The sequence below is a fragment of the Hyaena hyaena genome, unplaced genomic scaffold (genome assembly GCF_003009895.1).
Source record: "Hyaena hyaena isolate Hyena2069 unplaced genomic scaffold, ASM300989v1 scaffold_353, whole genome shotgun sequence".
In the NCBI taxonomy this organism is placed as follows: Eukaryota; Metazoa; Chordata; class Mammalia; order Carnivora; family Hyaenidae; genus Hyaena; species Hyaena hyaena.
Genome location: NW_024080987.1, coordinates 1,095,790 through 1,119,581, shown reverse-complemented (window position 1 = coordinate 1,119,581; position 23,792 = coordinate 1,095,790). Strand labels below are relative to the sequence as shown.

The window sequence follows — 23,792 nt, the reverse complement described above, 5'->3', positions numbered from 1 at the left end:
AGACTCTGCGACAAAGCCCCGCATAAGGTTTGGGATTGCACAGAGGATGAGAGAGACAGCGGGCTTTAACACATAAGGCAAAGATAGGAGAAAACACACAACGAGTAATTACTTTCAGTTCACACCGCTTTCTGCCTTTTTAATGAAGGGAGATCCTTTGGTTACTTGGCCAGGCCACTGGGCCGCTGTTTCAAATTGATTTTTGCATTTATCCTGAGCACTTACTGTGCACTAAGCAATATTTTCTATACTTTGAATCCCCACAACAACTCTAAGAAGTACAAATGATCTTCTCATTTTAGGAAGGAAGAGGCAAAGGCCCAGAAAGGTTGAGTAACTTACCTATAGTCACTCAGTTAATAAGCGGCAGAGCCAAATTGCGAACCCACGCCACCCGGACCAGAGTCCCTGCTGCTGAGCCCTTTGCTGTCCTCTGACGTGTGGGGCTGATAGAGGTGAAGGTGGGAAGCAGGATGGCAGAACCGCAAAGGAGGCTAACAGGCACATACCGGTAGAAATATCACCAAGCTCAGGGAAGAGAAAGAAGAGCATTGTTTTTTGTTTATTTGTTTGTTTGTTTAGTTGAGGGAAAGAAATTGGGGCAAATTGCTGTGAAAGTGAGATTTTGAAGACGGGGTGGGTAGAGAAGACTCTTACAACATCTCTGTGTTACGTGGCATGGTCTTCCCCTGGAAATGTCCTAAAATAGGTGATAAAGGTGTGTCTTTTAGTTGCTGGGATGGGCCGTAAGACACGATCAAGAAGGCCCAGTCGCCCTTGACTGCCCCACGGCAGACCCTGTGCAGAGAGCTGAGGTGTCAGAGGAGGCTCCTGCCATAATGTTTGATGTATTTACAATATTCTGTTTGGTCCTGACACACTGGGAAACCTTCCTGGAAAAGAAATGAAAATAAATGTAAATTGTGACAGGGCTGCCAGAATCGAGGGAGAAAGAGATATTACAAAAGAAATCCAACAGGCTTTAGTAATAAACTGGTGTGCAATAGGAGAGGGGGAAAGGAGGGAGGGAAGACAGAGCATTTTCACTTGGAAGTATATACTCAAGTGCATTTCCTGATTTTCTCTGGGGAGGAGCTGGGGCTGGAAAGGGAGCTGGGAAGGGAAAGGACTTTTTCTCTTTGAACTCTGTGCATTTCTGCATGGTTTGATTTTACTTTAAACAATAAGGATATATTACGTCTATGCTTAAAAGAAAAAAATCTTTTAAAATTCCCATGTTTTAGCTTAGGGTATGAGTAATATGTTGGTATTACCATAAAGCCACTAGGACAAAACATTCAGAAAGCAAAATATTAGCCACATGTTACATTTACCACACATTTCCCTTTCAGTCCTATGAACCGCTTCGCTCCGTATTTTCCACAGTGGTAGTTAAATGTGCTTAGGAAAGATACCTGTTCTCCTGATCAGAATCAAAACATGTTGACAGTCCATATTTTTATCTTGAGGTCAGAATACACAGGATTACACGTACGTTTTTGGAAACGGAGAGAATTTAGAAATTGAGAACATTTTCTGACACATAAAGGGCTGTGGCTGTGAGCAGGGTTCCTCTAAAGCACGAGTTTGCAGGCTTACTCTTCTCTTTTCCTGGTGTGAAGCGCTGAAGGTGATTCTCGTCTGCTTCGAGAGGCAGCTGGGCAGCCAGTGGTACTGGCTGAGCCTCCAGGTGAAGGAGATGGCTCTGCGGAAGGTGGGAGGCCTGGCCCTGTGGGACTTCCTCGACTTCATCGTGCGGACCCGAATACCCATCTTCGTGCTCTTGCGCCCTTTTATCCAGTGCAAGGTGTGGTGTGTGCTTCTCCCAGGAACGCGCTCTTCTCCCAGTTAAGGCAGGATTGCTGCAGCCATGCTCTGTGGGACGCGGGATAGCTAGTCAGAAGGACCTGTTAACACCATGCTTGATGAGAAAACAGCTCAGAAAAGGATCCCAGAGGACACAACTTCATGTGTACTTCCACAGTGAGACCTTTATTCTAGTCTGTAAAACTCTGTCCTCTCTCTACTCACCACTGCCCCCTAGGGGAAAGGGAAAAAAAGATTGATCCAATGGTATGGTCTGAAGAATGTTCTCCTTTCTTCAGTGACATGACAGAGATCTGATTTTAAAGAAACATGAAAAAGAACAGTTAAATCATGGTTTCCCCCTCCCTCAGTATTCATCTATTGTGTTATTCTTTTCATGCCCCGATTTCCTGGGGCAGTGATTCAAAATAATGTATTGATTAAGAGCGTCCTATGTAAAGCACTGTTCTAAAAGCTTCATACGTGGGGCACCTTGGTGGCTCAGTCAGTTAAGCATCTGACTTTGGTTCAGGCCATGAGATCATGGTTTCTGAGTACGAGCGGTGCATGGGGGTCTCTACTGTCAGCACAGAACCTGCTTTGGATCCTTTGCCTCCCTCTCTGTCTGCCCCACTCCCGCTTAGGCGTGCTTTCTCACTCGCTCTCTCTCCCTCTCAAAAATAAGTAAACATTTAAAGAAAAATCATAAATAAAAGCTTCGTATGTATTACCTTACTTAATCTTCATAATCCACTGTTAAATAGATACAATAATTAGCCCACTCTACAGATGGGAAAGTTGAGGGCCTGAGAATCTATCCCATCCTTTCAGCTTCTGGCCCAACCAGCAGAGAATCATGAAGAGCTCTCTGCCCGGCAGCATATCGCTGACCAGCTGGAGCGACGCTTCATCCCACGCCCTCTGTGTAAGAGCTCCCTCATCGCTGAGTTTAACAGCGAACTAAAAATTCTAAAAGAGGCAGTTCATAGCGGCTCAGGTGAGTAAACATTGGGTATTTGGAATTTGTTTGACTCCTAGAGCTCACATCCTACAAAGAATGCTTCTGTCCAGGTCACACTCGTTTTGGAATTGTGGATGATGTTAGCCATGTCTGTCCACTGGTAGCCTTACTGGTAGCCTTGACCATGTGATCATTGTCAGCAACAAAGCAGAGGAATCATAGGATTTTAATTTTTCTCTTTCTTAAACTTTTTTTTTTTGAGTCATCGTTTCAGCAGTTAAGCTCTGTCTTGACTACTTAACTAGAAAATAGTATTGAAAATCTTGCCTTCATTTCCTTTTTGGAAAGGAGAAGCAGGATTTGCATTCTTTGAACATCTATTGCATGGTAGATAATTTTCATGGATGTTATTTAATCCACACAAATGTCTGCAAGGTGCATAAGTGAGAGTCCACTTAAAGAATGGGGAAATGCAGACTCAATAGAAGGCAAATAATGTACACAGTTGACAGTGACCACAGTGAGGGGACTTCAATTAGTATGATTGCTTACAAGCCTTTAACTTTTACAAAATGGGGGAGGAAGTATTGAATTAGAGTTGGCAGGCTAGGAGTCCTTGCTTTATATTATTCAAAAAGTTTTCTTTTGGGAATGTACTGTTTACTTTTGACAATTATTAACAGCATTATCTGCCATTAGAGGGCAGTCATTACTCAGAAGTAGTCTCCCATATGTGTGGCTTTTTTCTTCTTCTAGAATTTATTATTACTTGCAATGTACTAAAGACAGATTTTGACGAGTACATTCTTAGTAAAATCTGCACAGTGTCATTCAAATATTCTGCTTTATGATAAAACAATCTGACATCTTCAAGGGGATATTTTTTTAAGTTATAATTTCCAGAAAATGAGAATGCAAACACAGTTTTGATTATGTATTCTGATTTTGATTGAGAAGTCCCTATCAGACAATGTATTTATTACTCCTGCATGCTTGTGTGAGGTAAGGTGTATTTCTCAGTAAAATCTGCCAAGTTGGAAGCTTCAATTCATGTTAAAATTATTTTGCATTCTTCTAGCCTTAGCAAATGAAATCAAAAGCAATGAGAGAAGAAGCCATGTCAAAGCATTTTGCTTTATTAGAGATGTTATGTCCCCATGAGGAAATTATTCAGTTATAAGTAAATCAAATGCCAATTCCCCTCCTCCTCCTCTACTTCTTCTCCTATCTTAACTTGTACTCGCTATTTTATCCTAAAGACTATTTATCTAGGACACACTATCTTTTTTAATGTTTTTATTTATTTCTGAGAAAGAGACAGCATGAGCAGGGGAGGGGCAGAGAAAGAGGGAGATACAGAATCTGAAACAGGCTCCAGGCTCTGAGCTGTCAGCACAGAGCCCGACACGGGTCTCGAACCCACCAATCGCAAGATCATGACCTGAGCCGAAGTCAGAGGCTTAACCGACTGAGCCATCCAGGCACCCCCTAGGACACACTATTGAATCGACCCTTCTTAAATAAAATACAAGTAGCCAATACAAGGGAGAAATTTGAAGCAAGCATTTGTTTTCCTTCAAGATGCTCACCATGGATTTCCTTTTGTCTCTTGCCTCCCAGCCTACCAAGGGAAGACGTCCATCAGTACTGTGGGCACCTCCACCTCTGCCTACCGCCTGAGCCTGGCCACCATGTCCCGCTCCAACACGGGCACTGGCACTGTCTGGGAGCAGGACAGTGAACCCTCCCAGCAGGCTTCGCAGGACACCCTGAGTAGGACTGATGAGGAAGATGAGGAAAGTAGGTCACCCCACAGAATGGTGTAGCTGGGGGGGGGGGGGGCGGCATGTGTGACCCAGCTTGGCATGCAAATGAGGGCTTGTGAAGGATTTCTGCCATTCTGACCCTTTCTAGTTCTGATCCCTTGGTCATTTTTTACAGAAAGGATTTAAAATGGAATTGTGACCATGATCCCTACTGCCTACTCTTCTATAAATTCTTTGATAGCCTTGGTCATTTGGAAGGAATTCAGACAAAAAGTAAATCTTTAGTCACCCCCACATTTTTTGAGCTTGTATATTCAAACTTTTCCACTTATTCTCATTTAAGTTGTACTTAAGTAACTAAGGAACGTGTTTATTTCCCTTTCTCCTGGCTCTCTTGCTTAGAGAGCTGATCAGCACTTACATGACCCTATTGGGCAAGGAAAAGTGAGCAATGCATATACTCAGGATTCAGAAAAGACCAGTCAGCTACCCTCTCTAGAACATAAACCAGTAAGCTCTCATGGGGGGAATACATCCCAAGAGGGAATAAAACCTAAATTTGAGTTAAAAGTGTCCCTAATGACTGAGGCAGTCCAGGAGCTTCTAATTCATATGCATAAGACTTGGTGTCATGAAATATGGGAAAATCCAGTTGAGAATATACTCCTACTTAATAGGAGTAGGTTTTAAAAGTAAAAACTAAAGGTCCAGCTAAATGCCAGCTGGATGGTCAATGACCAGCTAAATGGTCAATTAATTATTTTTATTGCCTTGATTATTTCCCAGTTGTGTTTTAAACACCCTCTATTATAACATTTATAGCAAAGCATGCTGTCAATGCCTTAAAAATGAAGAAGACAACATTTAGATCTTCACTCAGAGCCTCTCTATGTCAAACAACAACAAAAAGCCCCACTCTAAATTAGAAGAAATAAGAGTTGAGGTTAGAATTCTAATTAACATGAATGAAAGTATTTTAGTACTTTATTACAGTTGGATGTGTAGGAGAGGGAAAGAAAGAAATGCAGTAACATTGCCAGATTTAGTTTCAGAGTTAATTAGATAACAAAGTGATACTCATATTGTCCTTCACTTGACCTACAGATATACTTGTTTCAAAATCACCCTGGTCACTGTGCATGGAAATACTCTTCAAATTGTAATTACGGGGGCGCCTGAGTGGCTTAGTCGGTTAAGCGTCCGACTTTCGCTTAGGTCATGATCTCGGGGTTCGTGGGTTTGAGCCCCGCATCAGGCTCTGTGCTGACTGCCAGCTCAGAGCCTGGAGCCTATTTCAGAGTCTGTGTCTCCCTCTCTCTCTGACCCTCCCCTGCTCACGCTGTCTCTCTCTCTCTCTCTCTCCTAGAAATAAATAAAAATATTTAAAAGAAATTGTAATTACGGAAATCTTGAAAAATCTTGACCAAGGAAACAAAATGAAAGAGATAAGGATCAGCAGTTTTTGTATTCATTAAGTCCTTGTAATAGTTCAGAACTTCAAGTAGTATCTGTTTTTCTTTAATGCTTGAGGTAGTCTCTCCCAGCAATTTTTTTTAAATTATGAGAAATGATACCACATATCTTTAGTAGAGATAAATATCTTTTGTAGGTAACCTTAAGAATAAGTAGATGACCCAGCCAACAAGAAGGAAATAGGGAAAAAAGAAGGGAGGACATAAAAAGAGATGTCACTAACTAGGAGCCAGCACTTACACACTGATGAATGCGCAATTTTTTGTCAATATCTCTGTTCTTACACATCATAATCATCCCAGTGGAAACTGAGTTGCTAACAAATGTGTGGTTGTTATATGGGTGTATATTAATGTATATGGGTGGATATAAAAGCCAGATGGTTCACTGCTTTGAATTAAACTATTTTCACATTCTGTCATGAAACCTGTATTAAGACCTAACAGGTCCAAATGAGGAACAAGAAAGTAGGAGAAAAAAAATACATTCTCTGAGATCTTAGATCTAGTCCTGTAGAGGAGATGACAAATATTTTCGCTAACATTTAACAAAAGGGTGAACGGAAGGCAGCACTATTTATCATCAAACAAATATTGAGAGACTGTTAAGTGATATATGAGTTTAAATAGTGGGGGAAATTAGTGAGATCTGGGAAAGGACTTTGTAGAAATAGCTCTATCTACCTTACCATGTTTTTCATGTTTATAAGGCACATTTATTTATTCTCTTCTCTGTGAACACACCTGAAAACGAATACCACTCTATAACAAGAATCAGCTTCAAGTCAGCCATTAACATTTCTGGCACTTTTCATATACACCTTTTTGGTTTGAAAGAAGTTTTATTAGGAATAGGACTATTTGGGGTATTTTAAGTGGAGGATGTCTGATGATCTTATATGGTAACATAAGTTCACCACAATGTTAGGTTAATCAAAATATGTTTACTGTTCAGCAACAAACAACATTAACTCGCTTGAATGAAGTCACCTTGTCACAAATAACTGTGTTAAAGCTAACTTTCACGTGGATTTGAATACTTTGATTACCACTTCCATGAAGAAAGTAAGACTACATGCATGAAGTTTGAAACTTTAGGTCAAAATAAGCATTTATTTTTTAAACTTTGTAAGTTTGAAAATATTTTTCCTGAAACTATCTGAAATAGTCTTTCCCGCAGCTGTATAATAATTTTTAGATGTACTGAATGTAGTTTTTGCATGTCAAAGAAATGTAGTTGACTCATTTAATAACAGTATTCCTTTTTGCACTATTCTCAGAATGTTTAGTCCAGCTTTTCTAAAATATTTACCTTGCAGATGCGTCTTGACTTTCACAAATTACTTACCTGTAAAAATGGATAAGAAATTTACATTTATTTCATAAGGCTGTTTGAGGATGGGAGATATGTAGATATGAAGAGTTATTTGTCCCTTTGTACAGATGAAAAACTAAGACCTTTGGGGGTCTTACTTCATAGCCTATACAAAGGTACAGATTATAGTTTTAGAGATCGCCCTAAGGTTGTAATCAAGCCGAGGATGGAACCCAGGGACAAATTTGGTTTGCGTTTTCTGATTGACGTCATAGTTTTATAACACTCCATTCCTTTTTCCCCATCAGATGACTCTGTAAGCATGCCCAGTGTGGTAAGTGAGCAGGAAGCTTACCTCTTGAGTGCTATCGGAAGAAGGCGGTTCTCCAGCCACGTCTCTAGCATGTCTGCACCTCAGGCCGAGGTGGGCATGTTACCCAGCCAAAGGTAAAGAGCCATGTATATATTATACTCTGCATTGGGGACAAAGGTAGAAATTTTGAGAATTCACTTTTGTTATTCTTAAGAGGCCAAAAGAGAAGTGGACAATCATATTTTTATGTAAACCATTCAACAAAGGACTTTTCAACCAAAGTCATGCAGGCAACAGTTTGTAGAGTTTTCTAAGCCAGACCAGTAGAATGCTAGGATCCAAGCATTGTTTCAACCTAAAAACTCTCTAGAAATAGATACATCGTCTTTTTTTTTTTTTTCCTGGTTGTCAAATGACATTTTCATATTTCACATATGTCATTAACTATGCTAATAATGAGTACCTGGCAAGTATATAGGCCTAGCTTGATATATGTGGTGAAGTTTAGACCTTGGTATGTCATTAGTATTTAGTTGGAGGTAGTAATGTTTAACCAAGCAGAACAGTGCCTGTGCCACCATCTGTGTCCTTGGGCAGGTCATTTAACAAGGGCCAACAGTGCTCTCCTCTGTGAAGTAAAGAAGTTGGCTAAAGGGATCTTCACGGTAACTTGTGTATCTATAGAACCTGATTCTATGACTAAACACTTTAGGACATTTTCTTTATGTGTTTTCTACCATCTAAGTATATACGTAAAATGTTCCAAGATATGTATATCAAGTACAGAAAATGACATGATGTAAGAGTCAAAACATTATCTATTTCAGAGCCAGTGATATTTTCACTTCAGGAACTGAATTCTTTCAAAGCATTTGGCCTTATATGTTTTTGGCTAGTTTGTTTTTTATTTTTAATACTACAGATTCATTGTGGTGTAATTCATACATGGAAAATAATAAAAATCAGAGCATGTTGTAAGGTTCAGGTAAAACAGTTTACATGCAGGAATAATTATCTTGTACCCAAATCCTTTAGCAAATAGTTCAGGAACTTTACAGATGAAAAAAAAATTGTGAAATAAATCCTAACTTTGGAAAATAGCAAAAAATAGGGGAAAATGACAAAAGATGATTAACAAGGAAATTGCATACTTGTCAAGAAAGCAATGTTTTATGTACTGGTTATTACAAAAATTAATAATATTTAAGGGTTAGTATCATTATAAAAGATTGTTTTACCTTCCTTTTTCTAATTTACCTTTAAAAAGGAAGTCTTAGAAATAAAATGTGTGAACAAAATTAGATTTAAACTATAAAATGTCCAAGAAAGGGGGTGCCTGGATGGCTCAGTCTTGATCTCAGGGTTATGAGTTCAAGCCCTGCATTGGGCTCTGTGGTAGGTCTGAAACTGACATTGAAAACAAAAAACAAACAAACAAACAAATAAAATATCCAAAAAGAGAAGATAATATAGGTAACTATCAATGCACTTTTAATTGCTAGCAATGTGCAAGTTTCTATCAAGGAGGAGAAAACTATCTAGCAATTTGCTTAAAAGTTTTAATTACATTAAGGAATTGTAGGAATTTAACATAGAGTGTTTTTTGGTTATTTACCTAAACTAACCAGACCATCCATTCCCTTTGTACATATTCATTAAGGGGTTAACTTGTTTCAAGGGAGAAAATTTGTTCTCTTTTGGATATACTGGAGATCCAGAAAAATCATGTAGTTAAACCCTTTGGCTTGAGTCATATTTTGAAGGCTAGAGAAGGTAGTAAAGTCTATGTGTATTAGGGAAAGGGAGCCCCTTTCTGGAGACAGAGGCTATTTTTACAGTGTACAATTAGGTAAACAATTTGGGGAGGGCAGGCACTCCAGTTTTTTAAAAGTGTAATTCCAGTCAATTTAATAAGTATCTGTTGAGTGGCTCATGGGTGCTTAGCCCAATGGTAGCTAGGTACTAAAGGAGAGACAGAGAGAGAGTATGACACGATTTCTCTTCAAAACTCCCATAATCAGCTGCACCCAAATAACTCAATAAACTAATCATTCTCTCACCAACCTGACAGGTTTCTTCTTTTGGCATTTAGAATTCAATCACTAGAGGATGGAGTAAGGGTAAATGAGAGTTCCATGTGAACATTCCAGGGTTATCTTCCTTCCATTGGTTTACTTGCATTTTCATTGCAAAATTAGCTAGTAAAGTTGAGTTCTTTCTTTGCTTTTCTTAATAGTATCAGTTCCAAAAGTTTGGTTGTGGCAGTCATGGTAAGTGGGTTTTGTGTGATAAAGTCACAACACACAAGAAGGAAGCAGGTTCCTGGTCAATGAAGAATCATGTATATAATAAGACAGGTTAAAAGTAATAACCATCCAGCCAGATGGTTACCAAATGAATGGTAATCTCATCTTCTACAGATTCATTCTGCAATGCATTTCAGAGCTCATGTGTCCGTTTGGAGCTCATGTTAAGTCCCAACTCTTGACCAATAAATAGATCACTCCTCTGAGAGTCTCACCCACCCAAAGTCCCTCCTCCCCCATTGCCTCGAGTCCTGTCTTGACAAACCCAGCACAAGGTGAAATGGTTACCTGTCTCCTTTTCCTTCCTTGTTCTGTTAAATTTATTTATTTATTTTTGGCTCTTGGAAGCAGAAAATTGCATGCTTTTTTTCTTTTTCTTTTATTTGTTTGCATTTTCTTTCCCTAAATGCTTCATCTCCCTACCCCTCCTGCAGTGAACCTAATGTCCTCGATGACTCCCAGGGCCTGGCCGCCGAGGGCAGCCTCTCTAGGTACAGTGTCAATGCTACCTGTCTATTGGTGTCTGTGCTGGGAAACTAAGCTGTTCCCTGTCTCCTCTGTCTCTCTGTCTCTCTGTCTCCTCTCGCCCCCGTCTGGATATCTATTTCCATTTCTTACCCTTTGTTGCTCATGAACACACGAGCCTGGAAGTCAAAGGTGTAGCCTCCTTCATTTTCACCTTCAGAGCTCAATCACAAATGGCCTAAGAAGCTTACTTACAATAAAAAAAAAATCTGTGGAGTTCTTCCAGGGGCTTGTCCCATGGATATCTAAAGTTTGATATGCTAAACGTTAATTTTATCCCATTGAATCACTCCCTCCCACACTGATATCCCTTGAGAACTGTTTTTCAAAAGCCTTTTAATACAACTCCCCATCATCAAGCCGCCCCTTATTAAATGTAGACAGGTCTTTTAGCTAATAGCATGGATGGTAAGAAAACAAACAATGCTGCTATAATAAAAGTAGCAATGTCAATACAGTTTCTATAATTCCCTCTCTTTGATGCATGCTATGTGGCAAGCTATTTTAGTAGCTTGTTCAAACAACACGTAAGAAAGAATGTCCCAGCAGAAAGATGACTCCAAAACTTGCTGTGAAGTATCAGACACAAACATTTCTTGGTAAGTAAGAGAAGTCTTATGATGCAAACAATAAAATGTCTTGGCTATTGGTTTAAAGCATCAGAAAGAGGGAGGGACTGCACCTTTAACACTCAGATAAACCACGTCAAACATCCCTAATCTTGTGCTGTTGATTCACACCTCTCAACTAATCCTCATTAGGTGTAATGCTTCTTGTTCATTCTAAGAGCGCCTTAGTTCCATCTCAAGAGAAAAACATTCCCTCCCAGGTCTGCATTATATAGTGAATACAATACAACGTGTTTATTGCTTTATCACAAAGATGAGGAAATGTTGAGAGGCCGTTCCTGTGAAAGGGTGTTCTTTGTTTTCTTTGCATCTTGTTCAGATTTCACATTTTCTCCGGCAACTGAAAATGGGAAATTTAGTCCATCATCAGGTGTATCATTTTTTTTTTTTTACTAGACCCATAATTCATGACATTCATTTGTGTTTGCGAGCCCTTGCCTTGACAGATCAGTCTCTTATCGGTGGTAAATGTGGAAGTGCTGCAGAATGCAGACTTAATTCCATTATCAAGAGCTTTGGGGATGAGGAAGCACAAGACAGTCCTCAAGTCCTCAAGTCCTCAATGGTTTCCCTTCATTGTCACAGTGTTTGAAGAGACTGAACCAGGTCTAGCACCATGACCACTGCTTTCAAAGAAAGCATTTGTTTGTTGCTTAAAATCACATGTGAGACAAGAGACGGTTGATTAGGAGATAAGTTCAGTGGCCCACAGAGAATGGAAAGGATTAAATCAGACTTCCATTCGGCCAACTTTGTCCCCGGGGTTTTTCTAATTAGGCCAAATTCTACTTTTGCTGAGTAAATACTAGTTCAGGTTTGGTGAGAGAAGGCAGGAATTTGAGTTGATTTTTACAAACTCTCCAAAGGATTTAGCCGTCTCTGGCAGGTTCAGGGCTCAAATTGCTGACTTTGGGGTTATTGGAATCAATCTGGCTTGGGTCTAGTGCCAATGAGATTAAAACCCAAAGTTCTTGCTACCTGAAATTGAATCAGAGCCAAAGCTATAGGTTGTATCTACAGCTGAATTAGTCAGTCATGTCAGGATTTTGGGGACTGTTTTAGACCAACTGTTGTTATTTTGGTTCCTATATGTGGCATGTTTTTGTTCTGGGTGTTAGCCACCCAGACTCAGTGGTGGTCATTAAGAAAAGAGAAGATAAGGCATTCGATTTGGATTCTAAATAATGCAATAATGCAGAGGTATTCCACCAGCCAGTAGCACATCCACCTTTGCCATTTACACTGCAAATTGTATTTCTTAAACTTCATCACGTCACCAAGTTCTCTTTGGAGGAGAGGAACTTTTGCCATTTACAAGAGGTGGGTTTATAAGATAGGATAGACATTTCTTATATTTGGTTTCCAGGCTCTCTTATTTTTGGCATGAAACTTCTTTATTCTGCAGATTCTTAAGATCCTAAAGAAGCAGTAAGGCATTGACCATGACAATTATATTTAGCACACACTGGAGCACTCAGGACCTAAAATACACCCAAAGTACTCCTAAGGAAAATCTGGCTCCAACGGTTAAAGAATACCAGGAAGCATGCCCAAGGGAAAGTAGTACAACCTGCTGGTAAACTCTCTGGGGATTTGCTTTTGAAAGAGCATTTATTTTAGGTCAGTGGCACATGTTGGCCTAATAGATAAATGAGGAAGAGACCAAAAAAAAACAAAAAAAAAGGGGGGGTGGGGGGAAGAGATCGGAATAACTAGGGTGATCTGATGAATACGTAGAGACCAATAAAAACACTGCAGACCTTTCGAAAATTTCTTCCAGGACTTTTTCTAACCTGTGCTATTGGCTTCTTTTTAAAATATTCATCTGGGGAAATATCAGCCTATTAGAAGTACTTCACTATGGAGCAAGGATTCTTTCTCTTGGAAATTAATAAATTAAAATAATATCTCATGAGTGTTTCTCTTCTTTTGAGAGTATTGCTGTTAGAAGTATAAAAACTCACTCACTGTAGATGCTTTCTCCCTGTATCTGCCCTCAAATATACACACTGTGAATCACATTTTCTCTCCAGAAGAATTAAATATGTAGAAGTTATTCAAACACTTTAGCCTGTATGTGTATACTGGAGAATTAGATTTTGTTTGGACACATTAGAATACTTCTAAAGGCACGGATTAACAGCCAAGTTTAATTTTTAGAAAAATATTATAATGCTGTTTGATTCTGTAAGGGCAATGTTAATCACAATGAAAAATAAGAATGTGGCTGCAGTTTGAACAAGCCTGGGTGAGACAAAATAAAGATAACCTATTTAGTAGAACCCATATCATGATCATCCACATTTTGAAAGTATGAAAACTAGGCAAGTACTCTCCAAGTACTTAGAAAAATATAGAAACCTTTTCACGTAGCTAAGAATGAACAGCTAAGAAAATGTGTGTTGTGAAACACAATATGCCCTTTGCCAGTGCTACCTGAGTTCTTACCGGCTATCTAAAATCTAGATTATTCTCCTTTTAACTCTTGATTCCGGCCACTTACCTCTAAATCCTGTGGCATTTAAAATACATTTTCTGGATGTTGTTGAAGGGGTTCGGGACAGACCTCCTCCAGAATGCACCACTTTGGCATGTAGGTTACTTTGAACTGAGGGTACTTGAGAGCCCGTCGCATCAAGAGAAACTTTTGTCGTTCTTGAACCACACAGCAGAATCTAAATTGGGGGTCTTTTCCAGAATAAGGGTTATTAACAGAGAGAAATTTTATCTGAGTGACCCATCTGTATGGCAGAGCTAACATCTAATTACCAAACATCTGCTGTTCCTATCGCCCTGTGAAGTACATCCTTTCCTCTGAAATCCCAGACCCCAAACCCCTTCTACTTAGTTCCAAATAACATCTACACCTCATTTTGCCTGACTATCTTTGGAATTCCCATGTCTATGTGGATTGCCCGTATGTTCGCTATTAAACTTGATTTTCTCCTTTTAACCTGTTTCATATCAATTTGATTCTTAGTCCACCCAGAAGGACTTTGAAGGGGACAGGAATTCTTGCTAGCCAACACTATGGAGGCTAAATAAATTTTAAACAATGCTCTCTTATTGGGAAAGGGAAAAGTAGAATTTGTCTTCTGTTTACATCCCTGTTCTCTACAAATGCTTCATAGCTCCTTTGGTGCAGGCTTTAGGCATTCCTGTCACAAGGCAATCACTCCAGGTAAATGGCTATGCTTTGTGTCTCATATTCCACCTCTAGATTTCTCTAACCATATTAAAATTGAAACTAAAAGCATAGGTAAAGGCAACAAAAATATTAATTCATTTTCCTTGTGCTAGTCTTACCTACTGCTTCCACTTAATTTTTTTATTTATGAAATATATTTATGTCTTGATCTATACATTTTTTGTAATTCAGGATGAATGATATGAATTGTCATCACATTTTGCATATTGTATTTTCATTGCATTAGTGAATGTCCCCTTATTCACCTATTCTTTCTTTTAAGAAGTACCATTTGGTATATACCCCATTTAGGAAATGCATACATGTTTATACACTACAATCCAGGCCATCAGACTGAAACAGGGAAAAGATGTCATTTGTGCCGGAATTGTTCTCTTAACATTGTCTAAACTTCTCTAGCTTATAATTACTTCCTTGCATTTTGGGTAAGGTGTTTTTATTTTTCATAGACAGTTGAGTCAAAATTCTGCTAAGCCCAAGTGCACGTGCTTCTCTAAAATCTAGATCATCGTATGGTTTGCCATAATGATGTTTCTCAGTGACTCAGAAATACAAAGGACAATTTTAGCTTCAATTTAGAAAGTTTTATTTCCTTTTATCTTTATTGTTTTAGCCTACTATTTTGTGAAACAGTAGAAAATCAGCCATTTCTCATTCCCAAGATTAACATTTATAAGAAACTAGTTTTCTTTAGAGAGGTGCCTAGGGCAGACACCTTGGTCTTCTCCAGGTTGGTTTTAGTATTATACTTTCTTATGGTCACATATCATAAATTCTACAGATGACTAAAATAGTACATGTCTCCGAGAGGAGCTAAATTAAAACTCCTTTTTCTATGCAACTCCAATTTGATACAGACATGAGAAAGAAATATGTTCTGCATAAATTACTTCCATTATTAACATCTCTGGCTGTTTATTATTAATGTGGCTTAACTGTGTACAGTTAAGGCTTGGATGTCCCCAGTACCAACATGTTAGCATCACATTTTTAGGGAGAATATAATTTATTAACTGGGATATACTATTTCCAAGGATATGTTCTATAATTTCTTCTTTGACGTGTGCATTCCACTGAGGAAATGCTAGATCATTTACACAGAACAGTTAGTTGCAAAAGCTGTAAGCTTGATTCATTTCTTAGACATAAGCCTCTCTATCCATAGAGAAAATATTGATGCTTAAGATCCTCTCTTGGAATAATCATCATGAAATTACCATTATGCTTTGACATTTAACACTCCCTGAGTAACGTGTATTTCTTTTCTTGTATCATTTTTTTCTCACAATCTCAGATTACTGAATAAAAATTAGACAAGTGGACTGCCTCAATTTCATTTTCTCAGCCCAATTATTTTCAAGGCATTTTATAACCCGCTTCCTTTTAGCATTATGGAAGCAATAAACTCATTACAAATAACAAATGTAAAACAAAGAAGCATGCTATATACACCCCTTTTCATGTTCAAACCATTTTACATCAACCAACTTCTTTTCTCTACCTTAATGGGAGGTAGGTGGTAAGTATTAACCTCCCTTTTTGGCCAAGGGAACTGAGGTAACATTTAGATGTCAATGAAGAAACCATGCCAAAGAGAGCTTTGCTTGGTATTTGGGAGAAACTTGTTTCTACTTTTGTGCATATGTAATTGAATACTCTTTCCAATTTAAGACACATGTTAAAATGTATTATTAATAAGGAGATGTCACTTCAAACAGCAACAGAGTCTGGATTGTTTATCAGAATTTATTGCATTGTTCCTTTGGATAAGTTTCATAGGAAGGTCATATATGATACAAGGTCATATATGTATAAAACTAAAGGATATTGATCTTTTGAACTTGACATCAAGGAGAACAAGATGTTTAAAAAAGCATCTGTTTGGGCGACTCTATGGAACTTTGTATTGTGTATCCCAAATGGTCAATTATGTTATAATTACATCCTTATATCATAAAAACTTTGATAAACTCCATTTGGGAATCATTGATTTTCCTCTAGTGGAAATATGAGTTAGGCATTTAAAAAATGACAGATATGACTATCAACCATGTGATGGTTAACCAGTTGTTAACGTAACAAGTGAAACATCTGATTGTCCATCTTGCCATCAAGATTTCTCTCCCTGTAACTACAGCTAGATATTTAGATAGCTCATTTAAAAAAATGGAAATGAATGAGTATAGTCTTTCTTTTTCCTGGACAGTTGCTGACTATGGATTCCTCTGTGGAATATTCTATTCTAAAGTCTATTTGTAGATGACTCTCCTTTTGCAAAGACAAAGCAGTAATTAATTATCTATTAAACAAATAAGTACATTGGCATCATCCATAGGATTACAATGTTCTCTGGGGCACAATACATTTCCTTTTTTCACCCCCCTTCTCATTATAAATACCTATTATACATGCATGCAGAATGCAAATGGATCATGGGCCCATGACAGTATTTTCCACCTTGCCCAATACTGAAATAGCGACCACTGTCAGTAGTCATTTTTGCATATAAAATACACACATACACAGCAAATTTGGGGGGAGCAGGTGGTTGTTTTATAAATTGTACAATATGTTTGAGTGCAGCTACTCAACATTAATTAATTAAGCTTCTGAGTTCTACTGATAGCTTAATTATTTCGCCGGCCTTTTAAATCTAAAATCTTTTTTAAAAAACATTTTAATTGCCTACCCATGTGACTATCCATTTACTCAGTAGTCACAGAGACTTCAGGCTGCAAACATGTGTTGAATGTGCCCCTTCACCCAAATGGATTCTGTGTCTGATGTGTTTGATATCTGTCCATCTTATTTTCATTTGAATTGAAATTTTAAAAACGGTGTTCCCATCAATGTGATAGAGTTGTTTGTGTTCGTTTGTCACCACCTTTTCCCTTCCCCTTGGAAAAAAAAAATTGAGATTAGAATATGACATCTTTAACCTTATGGTGGCTTCCAAACCAGGGGTGTGATCGAACCAGTGTTTTGCTGAATGATAGATATGGCATCAGTGACTGAAAACAAAATCTCAATTTTGGAAGCGTGGGGCTACAAGGCCTCATCCTCCCTCCCAAACCCTTGAAATCGCCCATCCCAGGGATCTTTTCCCAACCTTCCTTCAAAGATAATGGTATCTTTGAAGTGATTGTTTCATATAAGTGATTTTGGCTACCACCCACCAGAGGATGGTCATCTGTGCTGTCCGCAGGGTACACACTAACACTGTTGATGCTCGACAGGGTGGCAAGTGTACAGAGTGAGCCTGGCCAACAGAACCTCCTCATTCAGCAGCCACTGGGGAGGAAGAGGGGCCTGAGGCAGGTAAGCAGACCCTGAAAGGGCAGGATAGTGATGCTACGAAATGGAAGCTCTATAAAAATTTTAATGCCCACCTATATTCAGATCATATTTTACCTTCTCCCCACGTGAAATAAAGCAGTGCAGAGCTACTTTAAAACACGGTAAGTACTTGGGCAAGCTGAGGATTTTAGCTTCTATGTTCACTTTGAATTTTATTAGCAAAGCTGATAACTTAGTAACATAAGCAGGCCTCTACTTCTGTCTCTTCCCTATTCAGCAACCTTCTTTCCCAACAAACCTGACTGAGCGAGGAAACTTGGTTATCAAGTTGATTTAAGGCTCATTTTTGTATAGAGGCCCAGAAATGCTTGTCTTTTCTTCCTCATTTCGAGATTAATGATTCAGGTTAAAATTGAAATCAAAGTAAAGATCATCTTCACACATTTTCTTAGGTGGGTTTCCTTTACTTTTTAAATACAAATTTAAATGAGCCTTTGCACTATTGCTTTGGAGCTTCTCACTATTGATTTGGATACCAGATGTTTTCTCAGCATCTGAGGTTTTTTCACGAACCTCCCCTTGAGAGTTAGCATGTGTTTAACTCCAACTTTTAGGTGAGCAAAGGCCAGTCGGTAAGCAATAATTCTGAAACTCCCACATTGACTACTTGAAATTATGTTCATCAATGTCCTTGGGAGACATAAAGAACAAATAACTGGGAGGTGGAATTGGTTAAAGGGGATGCCAGATTCAAATACGCAATGGTTACATATGGAGAAAGAAGTTCCATTTACCAGCTGCAAGTATAAGCGTCTACAGAAACCCATAGAGGATACACCACAGTCAGAGTCCGCTGCGCACAGTTTCCTCCCAGGCAGTTAGACCCTTCTTGCCAGCTTTGTTCTGCCTATTCTCTTTAGCTAAGACGTCCTCTACTATCACGTCAGAAGACGCAGACTGAACCCAAAAACCGCCATGGGGCTCGCCTGTCAACCACTCGCAGGAGCATTCAACCTAAAACGAAGCCATCTGGTGAGGCCTCCTGTGTCCCTTCTGACTATACCATTGACACATTGATGTCATGCAACCTAATCAGGAAGGTCTGTAGACGCTGAGCACGTGCAGATGAGCACACCTGTGGAAACATGTTAGGACGAGGGAAGAAGTCGCCCAGAGCACTTTAGTGCCTTTTCTTCTTTTCACCTTTCCTATCCTGTTCCTAGCCTAGGAACCTAGGGAAATGGAAGTGTCCAAGGTAAACCATGAATGCTATGAGATTTGACTCTAGAAAGTAGTGACTTTTTTACCCAAGCCAGGAACTGAGTTTATGTCTTACTAAAGACAATGAAATGATGAATAATAGGGACGTTGAAGTCTTGTTGATAGTTGTGAGTGATGACCAACTTCCCCTAATGCTCTATGGAAATCTTGTTTTAAGCCTTTTATGTAAAAATGATTTTTCTACCCAAGTCCTAGTCTTTATAAGAAAGGAGGTAAAATCAAAACATGTACATTGTAGTCAAATATGTTCTCATTTATTAATAAGCCAGTGGTGTTTTCACAAAGAAAAGCCAGGAAACAGTGGGTTAAAGCTAATTATTAAGCACTGACAATATATTTTTTTCCGTATTTACTGCTCTAATTCTGACCTACAGTGGATCAGAAACGTTCTGTGACCTTCATTGAGGCTCAGCCAGAGCCAGCAGCTGCCCCAACAGAAACACTTCCTGCTTCAGGCCAGCCCCAAGGCTGCAGCCCAGCCCCATCTAGGAAACCAGAAGGAATGGACAAACCAGTTCTCACGTCTTCCCCTGCCATTGTAGTTGCTGATCTTCACAGCCTGTCTCCCAAGCAGGTGAGGGCTCTATGGAAGCTGGCAAGGCTTGCTCGCTGCCTACTAACGTCGAGGAGCAAATTGGATATGCAAATTTAAGCTCGAGTCTGTAACATTTTGTTACCCAGACAGACAATAGTCCTCTCATCACGAACAAGAAAATCTATATAAAATATATGGTCAGGAATACATCTGCTTAAGAAGGAATGAGAGAAATCTTGGTATTCTTTGTTATGAAAAACCTAACAGAAAATATTTCATAACTAAAGTAACCATTGAAAACCAATACATAACACCTGGTTGAAAGATAGTTCAATTTAAAAGGAAAATATAGTTACCAATTTAGAAGCCTTTAAAAAGAGAGCCTTCTGAATCCTAGGAGATGAGAGGAACTTCCTATTCTGATCTTTCCCCTCATTGTTTTGATATTTTTCTTGTGGTTTCAATTTTGTTTTTCTTCTTTCAGTGTTTATAAGTGAATTCCCATAGGTTCCCATGTTCTTCCCAGCGGTATTTAAAGAAGGCTAAGGGGCAATATTACTATATACGTTTGTGTAGTCTTTAACAATTCAAAAGCATTGTAACACCACCACACCCTATTATCCTCACAGTCTACAAACAAGGTAAGCAGGGCAAAAACAAACAAACAAACAAACGAAGCCTCTCATGCTACAGGTTAGAAACCAGAGGCTAACAAGGTCGAAAGGGCCCACACAGGAGCTCACATGTAGCAAATGCTGCAACTGGGACTGGCTGAGTGATTCCTTATTCAGTTTCAGGTAGACAACAATATTTTGGATACTCTCCCCTGGCACCTATCCTACCTTAACATGATGTTATGATCTTTTTGATCCCAGAGCGAGACCCTCACTGCCGAAGGAGAAAAGAAGGAGGACACAGAAGTGCAAGGTGCTACAGCGCACAGCCCCCTCTCAGCGCAGCTCTCAGACCCTGAGGAATTCACAGGCCTTGAGACGTCCATCCTCCTACAGCATGGAGACACCGTCCTCCACATCAGTGAGGAAAATGGCATGGAGAACCCCCTGCTGTCCAGCCAGTTCTCCGTTCCGCCCACCGAGCTGGGGGAGACTGATGTAGACCTAGATGAGTCTCATGTTTAATTCTGTATCTTGTAAGAGTGACAGATGTAGAGAGTGGGAGGGATCGCTTTGCGAAAAGGTGAATACTTTTGCTTGGAAAAGAGGAAAACACAGCACTTTACGTCCAACGGGTGACACAAATCTCAGTAGATTTTGCTGCTAATGCGCACATTGTTTCATAAACATCTTTAAAAAAGCAATGGCTAAGGTAATTTGGTTGTGTGAAGACCATAAAAACCAGGGAAGAATAAGAGGAAAGAGCCATTTCACTGCACATTGTTTATGATTCAAAAAGCCTTGAGCAGTTAAAAATATATACTATTATGGAGCTGCTTACCTAGAAATATTAACAAATAATATGTTCTAAAAAGAGAATGCAATTTTTGAGATTACTCACGTTATACATCTCATGCAAATGTTTATTTTTGTAGTTTCAAAAATATTAAATCAGATGGCTGTATGTGTAGCAATTTACATAAAAATAATCAGTAAAGAAAATATTAGTTTGAGGAGACTAAATAATAAATAAGCCTGCAGCCATTTTTGCTTTGACCAACAATACAGCCATTTACAGGAAGAAAATAATACTATTTTTAAAGCTGTGGATTTTTCAGTATTTATTTTTCAACCGTCATTTACCTTGCATGTTGTAAATCAAAATACTAATGCCCGAAGATCGTTCCATTTCACAATCACGTTAGAGAGACACTATTCTAAAAATTATCACATAAGTTTGAATTAAGAACCTAAACAGCCTATACTATAATGAAAACTATATGTAAGTACACTAGCTAGAAAAGGATGGTATTTCTACTTCTAGCCATGACCACATCAATGCCAAGATTAGGAGATATTGGAAAATGTGATTACTTTGTAGTATCCTGTGCCTGCCCTCGAGGGTATATTTTTAGATATTAAGGTTATTGTTGTTAGAATTGGTTCGGTAAAATAACTTTTTCTCAGTGCTAACAATATTCTTATGATCCTATAGACATCTGCGTTTATGAGGAAAAATTATAAAGTGAGAAATCTCTTCGTAGGCACAGTCTGTGTACTTTACTTTCACCTGAAGTTCAAGAAGAGTATAAAACTTAGAAAACTTGGGAGGCCGTATCCAGTATTTTACTGATCCTGTAGTAGGGCTTGGCATCATATAATTTGAAACTGAATTTCAGAATTTTAACAGTTTACATTAGAAAGCTGTTACATAACTACTAAGCATATAAAAACTCATATATGTACGTGAATTGGTGTGTGCGTATATGTGTGTCCACACGCACGCGAGTGTGTGCATCTTCTAGTCCTCCAACTGAAGTTGTAGATTTTAATTATATTGCAGTGAATTGAAAACACATTATGTACGCTTAAACTTTTAACTACGTTGGCTATGAAAACTATGTTTATAGAGAGGAGACCTGCTAAACTCACCCAAATCACAAAGGAAGATTATTTTTTCTGTTTGCTTATTAAATAGGCATTGCTTATGTTGTGATTTATACTTTCAAACATAATTTGGGGTTTTGTGTTCCATTTCCTAAGAGTATGAAAGATACCTGTGAGTTAAAGACAATGGACAAAATGAAAACTTTCGCATCTAAAATTTGAGAAAACAGAGGCGGCAAATGGCCTCTTCAAGGTTTTACAAAATTTTCAGAACATTTACTTATGCTGAATTAATTCTCAAGTGCAGATATGTATAAGGTGGTTTTATGATTCTTTCCAAGCTGATATATTTTGCCTGTTAAAAAGTATGCTGCTCAATTAGTGTTAGAGGCCTTACGTTTGGTAATTACACGTGTCTGGGCTGTATGAGTCTCTATATATGTGTGCACTTTGTTCCAGTTTTTTGGTTCTTGATTCAGATTCTCTATGTATAATCATATCAAATATTTAAAAAGTGAAGGAGTCAAAGACTGTTGATTATTTGACAAGAACTCTGAATACCTTTACACATACTTAAAAAGTGCTGGGCTGTTCTGAACATGACTATGCTGGCATGTCTGCCTTTCAGTCTGACTCCTTCCTTCTAGTGTTAACGGAAGTCTGTTGGAAACTTTTTAAATAAGCTAAGTATTGTTGTACCTTGCAAAAAAGCTCCCACTCTGAGAAACCAGGCCTTAGAGAGTGGGAATGTTTTTAGACGGGGACTGCTGGGGTTTTGCAGATGTGTGCATCTGTTCCATTTAAGGTGCCCTTAAATGTGTTGAATGTAATGTGTTGAATGTTTCTGTGTAATTGATAAAGTATTTATATGTATGTGCATAAGATTGTCACAAGATGTATTCTCAGGAATACTGTTACCTGGAATTTGAAAGAATAACTATTTAAAAAAAAAAAACAGTTGGGGAAGATCAGAAAAAAAGTTCAAGATAGTTAACAATTTTTTGTAATATTCAAAGCATTATTGACTATATGACTAAAAATTCTTATATATGGTAAATACGGATTGGTAATACTAGATTATTTCTTAAGCCATGATGCTTAATGATACTCCTCTTGTTTAAAGAAAAATCCAAACAGGCACCTACTTCCCATGTGTAAAACACTGGACTCAACCAAGAGGTTGCTTCTTCTGAAATTAACTTTGAAGAGACCTTGGAATAAATATGTATCATCCATGACAGTGGGTGTAGATTTACACCACTCAGATTCAATTAAAGCAGTTCAAATCCTGGATACAGCACTTTCTATAGCAAAACATTTTACTTTCATTTTTCAGTATTTGCTGCTTTCTATAATTCTATTAAGATAAGTTATTTGATTTTTCCAAAAAAGGAACCTGAATTACTGAGCGCATTGGGACAGGTCACTGAGAACCATAGTGGCAAAAGGCATAAATGGGCAGGACAGTGGTGGAGGAAAAAATGATGTGGTGTTTGGGGAGGTCTGATTAGGACCTGCTGCACAGGCTGGGAGCTGTTGCACAGGCTGGGAGGAACGGGCTTGCTCTTTCAAGCCTGCAAGAGAACGTTAGGCAGGGTGACATCTCCCTTCATCAGTACCCGTCCCTTTAGTCAATGAAGAACATTCTTCACTCTGCTGCCTAGCTCTAAGACTATGTGAGATGAGAACATGGTGTATATAAGGACCAACAGGGAAAAAAGGGTCTTAAGTGGAGTTACAGTCCAAAATGCAAACTAAATACGCTTCCTCAAGTTATACAGGATACTTTATTAAGTCTCTGGAGTTTGCTGCTATCACACTGAGTCATGCTGTTGCCCTGTGACCTCACACTTCAATTCCATGGCCTTGTCTTGGCA

At 38.6% G+C, this 23,792-nt stretch overlaps 1 protein-coding gene across 3 annotated transcripts in view; it reads left to right on the top strand.

Annotated features, from left to right (window-relative positions):
- UNC80 (unc-80 homolog, NALCN channel complex subunit) overlaps window positions 1–20,920 on the top strand; it is a 221,428-nt gene extending 200,508 nt beyond the window's left edge. For 2 of the 3 annotated variants that reach the window (XM_039249971.1, XM_039249972.1), the window contains 9 exons: window positions 1,623–1,807; window positions 2,638–2,803; window positions 4,388–4,567; window positions 7,629–7,767; window positions 10,374–10,430; window positions 17,538–17,619; window positions 18,519–18,630; window positions 19,254–19,453; window positions 20,290–20,920. In XM_039249971.1, the coding sequence (XP_039105902.1) occupies window positions 1,623–1,807; window positions 2,638–2,803; window positions 4,388–4,567; window positions 7,629–7,767; window positions 10,374–10,430; window positions 17,538–17,619; window positions 18,519–18,630; window positions 19,254–19,453; window positions 20,290–20,553 (1,385 nt within the window). In that variant the 3' untranslated portion in view covers window positions 20,554–20,920. The remainder of the gene's footprint in view (window positions 1–1,622; window positions 1,808–2,637; window positions 2,804–4,387; window positions 4,568–7,628; window positions 7,768–10,373; window positions 10,431–17,537; window positions 17,620–18,518; window positions 18,631–19,253; window positions 19,454–20,289) is intronic. The other variant, XM_039249973.1, reaches the window with a different exon arrangement.
- The last annotated feature ends 2,872 nt before the right edge of the window (window positions 20,921–23,792 follow it).